Genomic DNA, 14436 nt, shown 5'->3' on the forward strand with positions numbered 1-14436 from the left:
AGGCTTTTGAAGGGGAGCCTTTAAGCCACTGTGGCTTCACGAAAGAATTGCATGGACCCTTTACTTCAGTCTTATTTGTTGGCCACCCCATTTTTCTTTCTCATTCCTTCCTCCCCGCCCTTTACCATGGACATGAGTGCAGACGCCCGTGTCCTTCAGCGTGAAAAATAGCTCGGGGAGAATAATAGAACAATTTCCAAAGCTAGACAGACACTTTGGGCAGCAAAGTGGCTCCCACAAAGCTGTCGGGACACAAAAATGGCAGTGGTGGAGGAAGCTTTCACGAGCAGGACAAAAGCAGCCTTGGACCCTTTGTGCAGGAAGAAGAGGAAATTGTTCCTTCCCCACGGATGTCTCATGTTTCATCTGTTCTTTCTGTCCAGGTGAAAGGACGTTCAAGTGCGACCAGTGCGACGCCACGTTTAAGCGCAAGGACACGCTGAACGTACACATCCAGGTAGTACATGATGGACACAAGAAATACAAGTGTGACCTGTGTGAGAAAGCCTTCGTCACTCCGTCTGTGCTCAAGAGCCACAAGAAGGTATCGTATGTCCCAAATCTGTGAATATGTACTTTCACTTTATTTGTAGGCTGAATAAGGACTTGCAGAGTATTTCAGAATATTGCATCAGATGATATGAACAGTCGTGTCCGCGTGGGTTTCCTCCGGGTGCTCCGGTTTCCCCCACAGTCCAAAGACATGTAGGTTAGGTTAACTGGTGACTCTAAATTGACCGTAGGTGTGAATGTGAGTGTGAATGGTTGTCTGTGTCTATGTGTCAGCCCTGTGATGACCTGGCGACTTGTCCAGGGTGTACCCCGCCTTTCGCCCGTAGTCAGCTGGGATAGGCTCCAGCTTGCCTGCGACCCTGTAGAACAGGATAAAGTGGCTACAGATAATGGATGGATGGATGGATGGATGGATGGATGGATACGAACAGCTTATGTCGGTATGCATAGGAGGACATGAGGTGTTTTAGAGACTTGGTCTCTTAGCCCTTTGGAATTCTTCATTCTGATTGGTCAGACAGTGTTGTGTAGCTTCCTATAACAGCAGCTCGGACAGTACTTCCAGCATGGGTATATTATTGCACTTGTTTTAATACATTATTATTTCTATAGTATCAGCTCATTCACAGGGATTTGTGTGGTGGACGTGTCACATTATCTAATGCCGCTTTTCCACTACCAACGCGGCTGAGTTGGGCTGAGCCATGCCGTGCTGAGTTGGGCTGAGTCGAGCTGAGTGGGGCTGTTGGAGTTGCATTTCGACTACAACCGTGCTGGCTGGAAGTGGGTGGACACATTGGGTGGAGTTAGCGAAAGTGGGTGGACGTCACGTGATGTTGTTAGGCGGCGCAAACAGTGACATCAGTGACCTTTTAAGCGGTAGTCTCACGACCCGGATAGTAAACAATAAACATGGAGGGCATGGAGTCGTTAGTGTTGCTGGTCTTGGTGCTGTGGCTTGTTGTCACCGACAACGCCAACAGATACTGGCAAGCGCATATAGATGAGGCGAGGCGCATAAGGCTTCAGAAATTCTCGTAATTCGTAATTCTTCTTCTTCCGGGTTTACGGTGTTTACAGATCCCAGCGTGCTCGTGGGGCGTGTGTGGGCATGTGAGGACACTCCTCCTCACCAATCAGTGCACAGGGGAGTGTCTGCTCACGCCCCTAGCCCCACTCGGCTCGGTTTGGCTCGCTTCAGCCCCACTCCAAAACCGTGCGAGTTTTGGGTGCTAAGCAGGGCTGAAGCGAGCTGAGTCGTGCTGCTCTAAGGTAGTCGAAACGCGAGCCGTGTTGGGCTGAAGTGAGCTGAAAAAGGGTAGTGGAAAAGGGCCATAAGTCAGATTGTAAAAAGATGTGCATTTAACATTTAAGGAAGGAGTCTCCAGTGTCAGCAATTTTGTAACAGTAAATTTTCTATCATAGGAAATTCTTCAGGACAGGAATTTCAGTATCATGACAAGCTGCATTTCTGAAGCTAAAGGATTGATTGTTTATAGCTACGATAGCATAAATGATAATTGGAGCCAACTTGTTCTGCAGATGCTCCATGACATTAATTGTAACTGTAACTGGCTAAAAAACCACAACTTATCATTCATTAATAAATTAAGAGTGGTAAATTTTGGCAAATTGTTGTGGTTTAAAGGTCATAGGCAAGGGTTGGAGGTGGAACGTAGAATATCAACTTTATTTTCTAGAAGAACGACCCAAAAAGCAAATTCAATCTTCCTGGTGTCTAATTTGCACCCTAAAATTGAATAAAACGGTTAAAATATACTAGTTTGCGCAAGTTCCGAAGGTATGTTTACATCTCACTTATGCGCACTTTCACCACCAGGGGGCAGTCTTCATGACGTCATTCAAGGCAAACAGACTGGGAGCAGTTCTGTGTTTACTTGTGAACCGAGCACACGTGTACGGACTTCGGTTATGAGAGGTTGTGTAAAATGTCTGAAAGCGATAGCGATTTTGAAGTAGGAACTCTCCAAACTGAACATTGAGAGGTGAAACCATATATGTATGAACCTCTGGCCGTTGCGAAGCAATCGGTGAATGTGGCTCACTGGTTTGACCGTACGGCCTCGGAATCGGACAGCGACTCGGCCGACTCTGATCGCGGTGACCCCGGACCGCAACAAGACTCGCGCCCAAACGATTTATCCTGGTAGTTATGATAAATTCTTACTTTTGTTGTAATACTAAATAAGAGCCCTTTTGAAGAATAATTAAACCACACGGGCACACACACAATCCCTATAATACGGTAGAACGTGGATTCGTTTATATTGCTGATATAATATGTTGCTAATAGTAATACAAGCATTATACTATTTATAGTCTAGTCTAAGTGAGGAAATATCACTTTTGTCTCATTTCCACAATGATTGTACAGGATCCCTCAGGATTCTTGACTTGTCAATTGCAAGCAAAGGTAAAAATGTTTACCTCCAATCTTCTTTTTGCTTGAGCGTTGCTGCTCCGTTTCTTCTTTGACTGCTTGATTTCGCGTTCGAATTTTGTCGCAACAGCGTCAGGTTTGAGCCCTGTCTGTCCGACACTGACACCTAAACTCTCCAACAGATGAGGATTCTTCAAAAAGTGATCGGAGCACAGAGTGGCGTATTTACCCGGCTGCCAACCCTCTCGCTTCACGCGCACAATCCACTCTCTCCGCCTCTTCTCCTCTCTCGGAAAAAGGTAAAAACTTCTTCCTGAACCGGTCCCGTTGTTACAGTTCACTGCACAACAATAAGGCATGGTTTCTCTTTGGAAATTCCCGAACGCACGTCTGCACTCAAGCCGAACGGCAATGCAGGACTCAACTCAAGCGATTTGTTTGCCATGAATGACGTCGTGCGCCGAGTGGTCACGAAAATCGCCGAGCAGAAATTCGCCGCCAGTCGCGCTAACTTATTCTAACTGATTACTACGGGCGAAAGGCGGGGTACACCCTGGACAAGTCGCCAGGTCATCACAGGGCTGACACATAGACAACCATTCACACTCACATTCACACCTACGGTCAATTTAGAGTCACCAGTTAACCTAACCTGCATGTCTTTGGACTGTGGGGGAAACCGGAGCACCCCCACATGGACACGGGGAGAACATGCAAACTCCGCACAGAAAGGCCCTTGCCGGCCACGAGGCTCGAACCCGGACCTTCTTGCTGTGAGGCGATAGCGCTAACCACTACACCACCGTGCCACCCTTGAGTGTACATGTAACGAATAAAGTCTTCTTGTCTATAAGTGTTTTAGTCCTTGAATAACAGCAGTTATACAGCATATGCCAGCTTTTCCATGATGGCATCAGATGTTTTCTAAAGTGAATGGTCTTCGATTGATACAAGGGGGTAAAAAAAAAAGAATGAACTTGTGTGTGTGTGTGTGTGGGGGGGCCTCGGACGTGTCAAGTTTAGCCTCCTGAGAACCAACCCATAGACTTGTGTCCTCTGTAGTTGACATTTGTTTTACATGCACACCCTCTTACTCTTTCAAGCTATTCACTTGAACCCTGGTGTGTTGTAAAGAGTGCATCCTGGGCTTTCCAATGATATATCATGTGACTAGGAGGGTTGCTGGGAAATTCCTAGTAAGGAAATCACAACAAAAGAGAAATTGAGAGACACATTTTTTTTTCTTGGTTCCCAGGAGGTTACTGAAGCTCTGTCAAGAGTTTGTGTTGATAAATGTAACGTGAAAGGCATTGAGGGAGGGGGTGGGTGGACGTTGTGTCCCCCAGGGCCCTCCCTGGGACCCGTACATGAATTTTGCTTATATCTGCAAAATTCCGGGTCATCCCTGGACCTAGTTGCCAAATTTGGTGAAAATCCATCAAGAAATGGCGACATTAGCTCAAGACAAACAAACAAACAAACTTTGCCACTTATTATCTAGATCCTTGTGAAAAAAATCCATGTTTTGTACCTTTTTTTTTCTTTAAACAGTGTAAATGTTTCTGTTAAACTCAACAGTCCTGTGCATTCACTGGCCGGTAAACCTGTCACTCAGAGTTCAGCATTACTCTGACACAGAGGGTTTATTTCTCCTGCTCTCTGCTCTTAGCACCGGATGGTTTTTGTTTGATTTTGTCATGAACGTTTCAGATTTTGATCTTGGTCTAGAACAAATGTCATTTTTTAATTTAAGCTTGTGTTTAATATACCCTCTCACACTGAGTGAATTCTGACAGCGGGCCCGTTAGTCGGGATGCCTGTCATCTCCTGTCAGCCGAACTCAGACCAAAAGGCACCGGTACATCAGCGCCGTAGTGCTTTCAAAGCCTCAGAGTGAACATGGAGATTAAAAGCACTGAGCTTTGACAGCTTGTGATCAGATTTGAGATCATATGGAAATGAAATGGAAGATTCTGTTGGAGTGGTGTGGTGTGATGTGGTGAGGCAGCTGGGTGAAGGAGAGGACTGAATCTAAGAGGGAATTTTGGGTAGAAGCTAGAACTGACCAGGTCAGCTGTCACACTGCCTGTTCCTGTAAAATACAAATGAATTAAAGAAGCTGTAATTAGGAAACAATTGCTTATGAAGTGAGTCAACAGATAAATATAATTGAGATTTATTCATCCATATATAATGTACGATTTTGGGATCTGTACTGTTGAGGTCAGATGTTTACACACCCTCAAGACAACATAACTCCAAACATGTTTTATCCAAAAAACATCACAAATCATTAAACAGTATATGCCAAGATATTATTATTGAATAAACATAAAAAAAATCTCTTTTGCTGAGTGTGATATATAAATATTCTAGCAAGCTCACATGTGCCATTTTTACATCTGAATTCAGACTTCTTTCTTTTTTCCCCTCACAAAGTATGTACGGTTGCTGTCAGAGGTTTACATACGGGGACGTGAATATCATGGCAATATTGGGCTTTCAATGATCTCGTTCCTTTTCTGTGGCGGAATGATTGTACAACATACTGTACATCTTCAATAGCGAAAAAAAGAACAACAAGAATTTGTTTAAGTTTATTTTGGGTTTTCTGAAATCAACACAGGGTCAGAATTATACATACAGGGCCAAAAACATACATACAGCAGAACTAATATTTGGTTAAATGTTCCTTAGCAAGTTTCACATTGACCAAATGCTTTTGGTTGCCATCAGCAAGCTTCTGGCAGAATTCTGGTTGGATATTTGACTGCTCTTCTTGGCAGAATTAGTAGAGTTCAATTCAATTTGCGTGTTTCCTGGCACAGACCCAACTTTTAAGCACAGTTCACATATTTTCCACAGGGTTGAGATCAGGACTTGTTTTAAGCTTTATGTCAGCCTGCTTTATTCATTCCATAATTACAACCCCGATTCCAAAAAAAGTTGGGACAAAGTACAAATTGTAAATAAAAACGGAATGCAATAATTTACAAATCTCAAAAACTGATATTGTATTCACAATAGAACATAGACAACATATCAAATGTTGAAAGTGAGACATTTAGAAATTTCATGCCAAATATTGGCTCATTTGAGATTTCATGACAGCAACACATCTCAAAAAAGTTGGGACAGGGGCAATAAGAGGCTGGAAAAGTTAAAGGTACAAAAAAGGAACAGCTGGAGGACCAAATTGCAACTCATTAGGTCAACTGGCAATAGGTCATTAATATGACTGGGTATAAAAAGAGCATCTTGGAGTGTCAGCGGCTCTCAGAAGTAAAGATGGGAAGAGGATCACCAATCCCCCTAATTCTGCGCTGACAAATAGTGGAGCAATATCAGAAAGGAGTTCGACAGTGTAAAATTGCAAAGGGTTTGAACATATCATCATCTACAGTGCATAATATCATCAAAAGATTCAGAGAATCTGGAAGAATCTCTGTGCGTAAGGGTCAAGGCCGGAAAACCATACTGGGTGCCCGTGATCTTCGGGCCCTTAGACGGCACTGCATCACATACAGGCATGCTTCTGTATTGGAAATCACAAAATGGGCTCAGGAATATTTCCAGAGAACATTATCTGTGAACACAATTCACCATGCCATCCGCCGTCGCCAGCTAAAACTCTATAGTTCAAAGAAGAAGCCGTATCTAAACATGATCCAGAAGCGCAGACGTCTTCTCTGGGCCAAGGCTCATTTAAAATGGACTGTGGCAAAGTGGAAAACTGTTCTGTGGTCAGACGAATCAAAATTTGAAGTTCTTTATGGAAATCAGGGACGCCGTGTCATTCGGACTAAAGAGGAGAAGGACGACCCAAGTTGTTATCAGCGCTCAGTTCAGAAGCCTGCATCTCTGATGGTATGGGGTTGCATTAGTGCGTGTGGCATGGGCAGCTTACACATCTGGAAAGACACCATCAATGCTGAAAGGTATATCCAGGTTCAAGAGCAACATATGCTCCCATCCAGACGACGTCTCTTTCAGGGAAGACCTTGCATTTTCCAACATGACAATGCCAAACCACATACTGCATCAATTACAGCATCATGGCTGCGTAGAAGAAGGGTCCAGGTACTGAACTGGCCAGCCTGCAGTCCAGATCTTTCACCCATAGAAAACATTTGGCTCATCATAAAACGGAAGATACGACAAAAAAAGACCTAAGACAGTTGAGCAACTAGAATCCTACATTAGACAAGAATGGGTTAACATTCCTATCCCTAAACTTGAGCAACTTGTCTCCTCAGTCCCCAGACGTTTACAGACTGTTGTAAAGAGAAAAGGGGATGTCTCACAGTGGCAAACATGGCCTTGTCCCAACTTTTTTGAGATGTGTTGTTGTCATGAAATTTAAAATCACCTAATTTTTCTCTTTAAATGATACATTTTCTCAGTTTAAACATTTGATATGTCATCTATGTTCTATTCTGAATAAAATATGGAATTTTGAAACTTCCACATCATTGCATTCCGTTTTTATTTACAATTTGTACTTTGTCCCAACTTTTTTGGAATCGGGGTTGTAGTATTTGGGGTCATTGTCCTGTTGGAACCCCCAATTGTGTCTAAGTTTCTGGTGGTTTCAGGTTATGCTGAAGAATTCTGAGGTAGTTCTCCTTCATTATTCTATCTGCTATTTTCAATCCCAAAACAGCCCCAGAGCAGGATGCTGCCATCACCATGCTTAACGGTTGGTACAGTGTTTCTGTGTACCTCTGGTCACTGTGGCCAAGCAACTCAATCTTTGGCTCATCTGACCACAAAACTTTCCCCCAGAAGGCTTTTTCTTTGTCCATGTGGTCAGCTGCAAACTTTGAGCAATTGAAGGTGTTGTTTTCGGAGAAGGGGCTTCTGATTTGAACAGCAGCCTCTCAGTCCATGGTGATGTAAAACTCACTTGACTGTAGTGACACTGGTGTTCCAACAGCTTCCAGTTCATGGCAGACTTGTACCTTAGTGGTTCCTGGGTTGCTCCTAACCATGTAAACCAATTTCCTCTCAGCTGAGGATGACCGTTTGAGTCTTCTTCCAGTGAAGTGGTTTGCCAAAGTTGCTAAATCTCCCAATTGTTTCAACTGATGATCTTAGTATCTGCAGTTGTTAAGAAATGGCTCCAAGAGACATTCCTGAGTTGTGTCAATCTATGATTCTCTTTCACAGATCTGCACTGAGCTGCTTGGACTTTCCCATTATACTGTGTTGGTCAGTCCAATCAGTGCTGTCAAACAAACCCTTTTTATGTTGGCACAGAGAAGCTACCAGCTGTAGTTAATCACGATCACTAAAAGGAAGTTAAGAGGCCTTGGATTTAGTTTTTCTTTGCTAAATAACATGTTTTTAAATTTGTTGACTATCAGCTTTAGATTATGTAAAGTATCCACTATACAAGTCCCAAGTGCAAGTTGTTACTATGAAAACCATAATGTATTTGAATGTATTGTGATTTGTCTTACAGTCACACGTATTGTCCGAGCTGTTGGTATCGAAAATTAACACCTTCTAACCAGTCAGAATAGTAACACAATAGGGACACAATAGGTAGACATTTTTAAGCAACACACACGTGCACGCACACACACACACCATTCTCACGGTGAAAGCCATTTTCTGTTGTTATGCAGTAATGGTGAATGGGAACAAAATGGCAAAGTCGAAATATTAATCTCCCCCCTGGTTACCTCGTAACATTTACGGAACGCTTTTGTTGTGGCTCCAGTGGGAATTGGAACCATCTGATTTATATATTGTAACCAGTTGTGAGATTTTGAACAGTGACGTAAATGATGATGCAGTGATACTGTGACGGCACTACTCATACTGCCTCAATGTAAATCAACTGGTGGCAAAGTCAACAACAAGTAAAGAAAACAACGGCAGATCCAGTAGGACCGGCATATCCGCGGGGGATACGTTCACAGATCTAACACGGATAGACGAAACTGTGGATAGCATCGAACCATATATAAAGCTTGTTTTTTCGTGTACTGTGTCACTTCACGGAATCCAGGGACACATGTCGGCCGAAACGAATCCAAGAAAATCGCAAAAGAAGCATTTTTTTTCCGAAATTTGTGATTGTGATCATGTGCAAGTTGAGATCTTGAAGAATGCAATCAGTATTTCAGATAATAGATTGATTTGTTGGAAAAGCATACATTTTTTGTTGCAAATTGTCTCGTTTTTGTCAGGACTGTAGCCTGCTGGGGGGTGTGGGTAAATTACCATATGGGCCATTCACGTGATGATTTAAGTCTTTTTTTTTTTTTTCGCCAATCAGCTGTATGATACGAGCTGAGCTCGTGGCTACTTAAGCTGCATACAGGCATGTAATTTCACTATGGAATGAATATGGAGCAAGCTAAACAGAGCGCAGAGGAGCTGAAACACCGCGAAGCAAACAGACGCATGGTAGTTACATCGGAGATAACCATTTCTAGGAAAAACACCGCAACCAAAAGGAAGTGTTCTAGGACTACATATTCCATCGGAGGCATTGGTGTGTGCAAGGCGACGTTTCTCTTTCTGATGGGGTGAGTTTATTAATCTAAGGCTGTGTGGTTATTTTTGCATGTAACGGAGAGTGTTGTGGTTTGGTTACATGAAACTAGCGTTGTGTTAGTTGTTATCATCGTGCTATCTTTCTTTCTTACGGTGTGAGTAATTTTTCAACCACAAAACGTTAAAGTATACTTTAGGACTTATTTTTGTACTTCATAATTGTGTTGGGCATACTTTGCATGGAAGGAAAATTGACGTGGTGATCTTTGTTTACATGAAAGGAGCATCGTGCTAGCTAGTAGGGGGTAGGGCTTTCCTTAATGTCATGCAAATGAGCACCATTATGTGCCCGCCCTACACCCAGAGTAGCTGAGAAGGAAAACTTTGAGGGCGATTTTCTCCCTTTCCTGTTTTAAGAGGTATGCACTTTAAAAAAAGACCACACATTCTTCAAATATTGTCAGATCTCCACATGGAAGGCATCATTGGAAAGCTTAGAAACTGTACTTTCTGAATCTGTCAATAACTCAAAATGCCCCCGGGCGGACATGTGTCCCTGGATTTCGTGATCTGACACGTTTGTAAACTACCATACACACAATTACATCAACAACAGAAACTAATAATAAAATAAAACTGTTATAATAATATACTGTAATAAAAGTTATGTGAATGTTCTTTCTCTCTCTTTCGCTGTCTCTCTTGAATAAACGGGATTCTGACATGTCCGCTTAATATTTTTATCATGGTTGAGGTGCAGAGCTGGATACAAGTGTGGAAACCTTTTATTGACACAAGATAGTCAAAGCACCAAAAACACACCAGACATGAAAACATGCTGCCTGTAAGCAGGGTGTGTATTTCGAGAGGTCATGCTTGCATGCTTGAGCGAGTGAGCGGATGCGGTGGTCCTACTGTATAAGCAAAAATGTTAGAAATAGCCTTCGCTTGAACAAAACAAATATTCAGAAACAGGAACAGAACTCTCTGAACAGTGACATGATGCAGCTCGATTCATGCCATGTTGCTAACTAGCTAATGTCCCAGCTTGGGATTGACACAGGAATGGACTTGCCACCTTGTGAATGATGCATCATATCCACTTTTACATGGTTACCTTTCCGTTCTGGAAGTTTGAGGAGGAATGAAAATGTGTTATCTATTCCATGTTGTTTTCACCGCATACAGTAACAGATTTTGTATATGAAAGGGACTACACACAAAACATTTCCTTACAATTCGCTTCTGTCTGTCTTTCTGTCACTCAAAGTCAAATTCTGAATGGTCAGTTTGAGAATTCGCTCGTCATTTAGTCCATCTCGGCGGCATGGTGGTGTAGTGGTTAGCGCTGTCACCTCACAGCAAGAAGGTCCGGGTTCGAGCCCCGTGGCCGGCGAGGGCCTTTCTGTGTGGAGTTTGCATGTTCTCCCCGTGTCCGCGTGGGTTTCCTCCGGGTGCTCCGGTTTCCCCCACAGTCCAAAGACATGCAGGTTAGGTTAACTGGTGACTCTAAATTGACCGTAGGTGTGAATGTGAGTGTGAATGGTTGTCTGTGTCTGTGTCAGCCCTGTGATGACCTGGCGACTTGTCCAGGGTGTACCCCGCCTTTCGCCCGTAGTCAGCTGGGATAGGCTCCAGCTTGCCTGCGACCCTGTAGAACAGGATAAAGCGGCTAGAGATAAGGCCAAAAAAAAAAAAAGTGTGTTTCCGGTAACCCGACCGATCGAGAATTTCCGCGTCGAAATTGCCGACCGTAAAGTTTTTATTACAAATTTCCCTCAATATTTTAGTGTAAGCGGCGTTAGTTTGTCATAATTTTTTGTTTCAACGCATTCAAGTTGTGAAAGAAATGATAAAAAGTAAAATGTTTCGCCACTTCTATCAGCCCTCCTGCATAAACATGGAAGCGCACTTGTATACTGAAGGAGGAAGGGAAAACTGAGCCGAGGCGCCATTTTGAATCCTCATTCACGGCTGTAATGCAAATTGCTTCCTCTTCAGTATACAAGTGCACTTCCATGGCAGGGAAAAACACTACGTTTTGCCGCCTATGTAGTCCCCTAGTTATACAAATAGGAGTCATTCAGGATTCAGCCATGTTTTTGCTCAGTGTTTTTGCTCGACCCAGGTTCTACAGTAGGCTAGGCGAGGCCGTCTGCTTTTAATGGAAGTAGCCTAGCCTAGGACGTTATTTTCACGTTATTTCTTGATAAGGTGTTTTCACGTTATTACATGAAAATATCATGAAATAACGTGATAATTTCGTATCATGAAATTACGTGATGTTATGTTATTACATGATAAATATATTGTAAAAACGTGATAACTTTGTTAACAATATCTTTTCACATAATTACTTGATTCTAAGCCAATTTTTTTGAGTGTGGCAGCAATACGCTTCCATAGATCATAACTCGAACTCTCGTGATATTTTTTTGATTCGTTTAAAGATTTAAAACACTTTTATTTTATCATGATGTGTGGTATAAAGGATTCTGTGCCAGAAATACTATTTTGTAAGATGTTTACTTGTGTTAATTTTTTCGAACAAAATAAAAAAAAAATTAAGGAAAAAAAAAAACTTTTTCCTACCTACCGACCTTATTTTAGTATTTCATGTTACCGGAAACACACTTTTTTTTTGGCCAGATGAGATGAGATTTAGTCCATCTCAAGCACGTTACACACACTCATATGCAGACCTAAACACACACATCTTGCAGATTATGTGTACACTCTGCTGAATTGCTGTTTATGACACAGAGAGAACTTGAGCCTTTTAGCCCGACTGCTTCAAATTGTTATAACATTCACAGCGCCTTGTAAGCGCTCTAACTGACAGCTTACTGTGTGTGTGTGTGTGTGCTGTCTTAATCACAGACACGGAACAGTCTCACACACGCTACATGTTTTAACGATGACAGCAACAAGGCAGCAATGAGAAGCAGAGATTACAGAAGACTAAGTTGCTGGATAAATAAGAAAGAGAAGGAAAATGTATTAACTGGCTTAGGTTCAAGGACAGAGATGTTCAGAGGTGATGTATAGCTTGTGTTAGTGTTTCTATACCAGTGAGAACAGGCTGAGGGAGTGAACGAAGGATACGTGGGAGAGGGCAAATGGAAACAAGGAAGAGGAGATAAGGAGTGGGAATGGAACTTTGTGGAGGAAGAGAGGAGCAACGGTGAATGAAGCATCAATTTATTAGTTAGACGATCAGGAATGTAAAAGCTGCGGGAGTGAGGCTAAAAATTTGTCCTGTCTTCTGGTTACTGATTCCTCCATCCACAAGGGGGAATAGGGTTTCGTACAGGTCTAACCCTGATTATTGTAGCCTGAACCTTGTTTTCATCTCTTTCAGCGCCTGCATACAGAAGCCTCCACCACATAACGCACACTCCAGTTTTTAGACCGCTCCACGAGCCGTGATTATTTGCATCCATTTGTCTCAGATGTTCCTTTTGTGTCCGTTTTTATCTAATAGACTCACACCGGAGAGAAGGAGAAGATCTGTCCGTACTGCGGTCAAAAGTTCGCCAGCAACGGGACCCTGAGAGTGCACATTCGCAGCCATACAGGTCAGCGCACACACACAGCCTCTATGTAGAGTGCCTCTTGAGACTACAAGGTGACCTCAGAAATCTCAAGTGTTGCTTAAAATTGCACCTCCTCATCACCAGAGTTACACCGATCTTTATTTCATCTGCATTACTGAGAATAATACACCTCATCTAGAGAGCAAGCTTGGCTGGCTGAAAGGCCCGGAAGGGGATTATGTCGTGGCGGTTTCCTTCCATACATCCGTCCCGGGAAGGATGCTCACCTTCTGAAATCAACTCCTCTCACAATTTTTGGAGGAATTTTACGAAACTTGGCAGGATTCTTTATATGTCGGTAATACGCATATTATAATTTCATTAAATTGGGTCACATTTTACCAGAGTTACAGCTCTTGATTAACAAAATTATACTCTGACAATTTCATGAGAGTGTGTTTTCCTTCTGAAATCAACTCCTCTCACAATTTTTTGGAGAAATTTCACCAAACTTGGCAAAAGGCCTTGTTATATGTCAGTAGTACGCATATTGTTATTTTGTTCAATTTGGTCGTATGTTCCCAGAGTTATGCCCTTGATTATTAACAAACTTGTACTTTGGCAATTTCATCAAGGTGTGCTTGCTTTCTGAAATCAACTTCCCTCACAATTTTTTATCTCCCGCTGGCCGAAAGGCCCAAAGGGGGATGATGTCATGGCGATGTCCGTCCGTCGGTCCCAGGAAGGGTACTCACCTTCTGAAATCAACTCCTCTCACAATTTGTGGAGGAATTTCACAAAACTTGGCAAAAGGCCTTGCTGTACCGTTTGTCGGTAGTACACATTATTTTGTTCAATTCAGTCACATTTTACCAGAGTTGTGGCCCTTGAATAACAGCCTTGTACTTTCACAATTTCATGAAGGTGTGTTTTCCTTCTGATATCAACTCCTCTCTCTGTTTTTGGATGAATTTCTCGAAGCTTGGCAAAAGGCCTTGTTGTATGACGGTAATACGCAGATTGTGATTTCATTTCGTTTGTGAAAATTTTACCAGAGTTTTGACTCTTGATTAAATAACTTGCACTTTGACAGTTTCATGAGGGTGTACGTTCTTCTGAAATCAACTCCTCTCACAATTTGTGGAGGAATTTCACCAAACTTGGCAAAAGGCTTTGTTATATGACCGTTATACGCATATTGAAATTTTGTTTAATTTGGGCAAATTTTCCCAGAGTTATGCCCTTGATTATTAACAAACTTGTACTTTGGCAATTTCATCAAGGTGTGCTTGCTTTCTGAAATCAACTTCCCTCACAATTTTTATCCCCCGCTGGCCGAAAGGCCCGAAGGGGGATGATGTCGTGGTGATGTCCGTCCCAGGATGGGTACTCACCTTCTGAAATCATCTCCTCTCACAATATTTGGAGGAATTTCACAAAACTTGGCAGGATTCTTTGTTATATGTCGGTAATACACAT

At 42.5% G+C, this 14436-nt stretch overlaps 1 protein-coding gene across 1 annotated transcript in view; it reads left to right on the forward strand.

Moving 5' to 3' along the window:
- The window catches only part of prdm5 (PR domain containing 5), a 151932-nt gene that overhangs the window by 66727 nt on the left and 70769 nt on the right, over nt 1-14436 (forward strand). Inside the window, exons 12-13 of the mRNA XM_060936812.1 lie at nt 384-544; nt 12906-12999. Coding sequence (XP_060792795.1) covers nt 384-544; nt 12906-12999 — 255 coding nt within the window. The remainder of the gene's footprint in view (nt 1-383; nt 545-12905; nt 13000-14436) is intronic.

This window comes from Neoarius graeffei, chromosome 13 (genome assembly GCF_027579695.1).
Source record: "Neoarius graeffei isolate fNeoGra1 chromosome 13, fNeoGra1.pri, whole genome shotgun sequence".
Lineage (NCBI taxonomy): Eukaryota > Metazoa > Chordata > Actinopteri > Siluriformes > Ariidae > Neoarius > Neoarius graeffei.